At 36.6% G+C, this 3,724-nt stretch overlaps 1 protein-coding gene across 1 annotated transcript in view; it reads right to left on the bottom strand.

Moving 5' to 3' along the window:
* Positions 1–2,339: 2,339 nt before the first annotated feature.
* LOC104827691 (squamosa promoter-binding-like protein 1) overlaps positions 2,340–3,724 on the bottom strand; it is a 4,681-nt gene continuing 3,296 nt past the window's right edge. The window contains exons 8-9 of the mRNA XM_010560914.2: positions 3,099–3,707; positions 2,340–2,967 (exon numbers count right to left, since the gene is read on the bottom strand). Coding sequence (XP_010559216.1) covers positions 2,509–2,967; positions 3,099–3,707 — 1,068 coding nt within the window. The 3' untranslated portion in view covers positions 2,340–2,508. The remainder of the gene's footprint in view (positions 2,968–3,098; positions 3,708–3,724) is intronic.

Below are 3,724 nucleotides of genomic sequence, written 5' to 3'. Positions count from 1 at the left end.
TTAGTATATGTTTATATTGTTGGCGTATTAATTTTTTGGATTGAATTGAATGGATGAAATCCGAGTGTTTGGAATTTTTCTAGAATGCAAAAAATAATTGATAATTAATATTGTGAGAATTTAATTTTCTAAAAAAATAGAAAATTATTTTAGTAAAAAAAAAAAAGTTAAAAATTCTATTTTTTTGGATTTCTAAAAAATCAAAAACTAAACACTATATTTAAAAATAAAAAACTAAAAGTTAAAACTATCGTCACTCATAACGTTTATATATTTTGTACAGCTTCTACGTTAGCGAATGAATAAAAACGTGTAGGCTTCATGATAGAAGGCCCATTTAATAATGGGCTTTATTTCCCAGAATTATTTGTCATATCAAACCTTTTATTTATAATCACTGGATAATAATCCGTATGCAGGCGATACATATAAACTTTAAAATTTATTATTACTTTTGATTTTGTAAGCAAATTAGGAATATAAAATTATTCGTTTTAGATCGTATGTTTAACATTGGATGGAATCATGCGGTGGTCAGAAATCCACTACCAGAGACCGGAACACAATACTACGACCCAAATAGTTTACTATGACATTTCGGTGTCTTAACCGTGTTTTTTCTTGTGTGTATTTTCAAACACGTGTCTCGGGTTATTAATCAGAAGGATAAGACCGGTGATATTTTTTCGGACGGACGCATTAAAAAAGTAAAAAATAAATATAGCGACCGAAAAATTCGTCGCAAAATGTGAAGAAAATCCATCGTAATTAATAATTTACGACGAATTGCGATATGTGTTTGTTTGTATGTGTGGTTATTTATGTATGTGTGTAAGTGAATGTGTGTTTATATGAATATGTATATGTGTGAATGTATATGCATGAGTGCTTATGTAGTTGAGACGTTTAAATGCGTGTTTAGCTTCGGTTTCACTTTGTTATTAATCTTTACAGTTACAACGCAATGGAAGCGGAAAAGAAGGCGAAACCCGAAGAATAGAAGATCAGAGAGCCAAAACGATCGTTTCACACACTTGAATATCCAAAATTGCTCAGAAAGTCAAAACGATCGATTTGGGAAGCTCAAAACGATCGTTTTGCGTCAAGAAAAATCGAAAATTGCTCATAAACTAGAAACGATCGTTTTACTTAATGTCAAAACGATCGTTTTGACAATCAGATTTAGAAACATTCTGCATTTCGTCCAAGAGATAGGAGAGAAAAAGAGCACACCTCCTAGGTCGAATTCATTCCGATTTTTAGCAGAAAATACACTTATGAACAGAGAAAAATGGAGCGATTATCAAGAGGCAAGATATTAGAGTAGAAGATGGAAACCACAAAGCCAAGAAATCGACTAAGCGTTCTTGTTTTATTCTATTTTACGATTTTTTGTATTATTGATATGAACTATGTCGTCTCGATGTTTAACAAGTAATTCCATAACTGTAGGTTAGAGATTTGCAATGTAGGGATCTTCGGTTTTTTTAATTGGAGACTATGGTATTATTTATTTAATTCAGTTTATTGAGTTATTCTTAATGCGTTTGATTCTGTTGGTCAGTTGATTGAATGAACTTAAAATTTTAATTCGCATAAACATATAAGATTCTAACCTGGAAATAACTCAATAAATAGAATAGGTATTGCATCGAAAGATGGATATTTACCTAGGGATTGTGATAGTGTTCATTCATGCATTCAGAGTTTAGATTATTGAATCGAGAGATTAATAAAATAAAACCTTGATAGTGAGGTTAAACTCGAGAGAATTAATCTCTATTTTAGAGCATGAATTCTCTGAATTGGATTTAGAAACCACAGAATCCGCATCTCTTTAGAGAAGACCCTTTACATGTAAAATAATCTTAAAACCTGCAGTGATCGTCATTTATAATTTACAATCGTTTTTTATTATTTGTTTCGATATGTTCTCATCATTCTCATATTTTCTCTAGATTTAGATTTGGATTGGAATTTGATTCAGTCTCTGATTGCTACACACAATCCGTACACTTACAAAATTTATTGAGCCTTGGATTTTATTAGTTGATCGAATCTTTTACACCTAGATTTACGACATCAATTATATGTAAGTGAATATGTATGTGATTGTAAGTGTGTTTATGTGTTTGTGAAACGTATATGTGTATGTATTTGTGAAATGTATGTGTATGTGTTTGTAAATATATATGTATATGTATGTGTTTGTGAATATATATATATATATATATATGTATATATGTGTGTACGTGTAACTGTGTATGTATGTGTGTATAGTGTATCTGTGCACGTGTATATGCATGTGAATATATATGTGGCATCTCACATTCCAGAGCTTGTACTTGTTGCACATGAGATCCGTCTTCTACGCCGCCATGTTTTGTGTGTGTATATATATATATGAAGCATACAAATACCAAGCTATTCATTTATAAATTATTATATATTATATAGTCTTCCTTTAGACGATTATTGTATACTTTGGGTGGTCCATAGTTAAATTACTCAGCTGGATCCATAGGCAAGTAACTCCCACCTGAAGGGCTGGAACACGTAAAGCACTTCCGGGCAACTCTTGAACAGAAGGGCCACGCAGACACAGACCGCCGCTATGGCCACCATTGACAGCATCGCCGGTCTGTAAGCCACAGACCTGACTGCCGGTCCAAACCCATATGCCATTTTCTGGTCGCATAGCTTGCAGTGCGAAGACGTGGGCCGAGAGATCTCCGACAAGCCGGAGGGTCTCGACCCGGTTTTCTGCTTCTGGAGACTGTTCTCCATGGCGGTATCAGGGAAAGACAGAGGGATATCGACCACCACTGCGTGTTCTTCAGTGGTGGATTTCTTCTTGTGCTTGCGTTGGATGAGATGGATGTAGGAGAAATGGCCACGAAGGCGGGCATAGTCTTCGGGTGTGAAGCCCGTGCTGTCCCGGGAATTCTTCCAGGCTTCGAGTCCAACCTGCATCAGATGTGAGGAGGAGTTCATGTTTAGAGAATTCGATACAGTAACACGCGAGGCCAGGTAAAGATACCGATATGTTTCTCAAATCTTGAGGGTTAGGTTGAAGAAGAGAGGAAAAATTTAATCACCATTCCAGGATCTTCAGTCAGGGCGTCCAACACATCTTCTGAGCCGTCTTTACCGGCTGCAATGTGAAGAGGTGTCAAACCAGCTGGGCCGGTGGCATCGGGTCTGAACAATCTGATCTCGTTGCCCAATAATTTCTGCTCCTTGGGATCATACCGGAGAAGCATCTCGACCATGGGTCTAGAGTTTTTCCTCACAGCTCTGTGAAGAAGGCACAGTTCGGATAGGGCAGAATCAGAGGATGGACCTTGTTCTGAACCAACCGTTCCGTCAAAAAGAATGGTTAGCAGCTTTCTGATCACAGCACACCACTCGTGGTCCATCGAAAACTCGATTAGCCACTTGAACCGTCTTAAAGGGAATAAATTTCCATTAGGCTTCGACTCTTGCCCGAGTCTTGAATTCAGTTTACTTCTGTGAAGAAGCCAGCCGATTTCATGAATAAAATCCATAGCCTGCTTTGCAGAATCTGTGCCAGTAAACTCTAACGTGCTCTCGAGCATACGGATTTCAGAACAGACATCATCCTCAACCACTATGAAAGGAAAGAAGCTACAGCTGAGGCCATTGTCTTCTACCTGGATATCAATCAGCTCATTAGATATAATATTCTACATAATTCACCAGG

This window comes from Tarenaya hassleriana, unplaced genomic scaffold (genome assembly GCF_000463585.1).
Source record: "Tarenaya hassleriana unplaced genomic scaffold, ASM46358v1 Cleome52, whole genome shotgun sequence".
In the NCBI taxonomy this organism is placed as follows: domain Eukaryota; kingdom Viridiplantae; phylum Streptophyta; class Magnoliopsida; order Brassicales; family Cleomaceae; genus Tarenaya; species Tarenaya hassleriana.
Note: the sequence above shows the minus strand (reverse complement) of the source record. Positions and strands in the feature narration are given on the sequence as shown.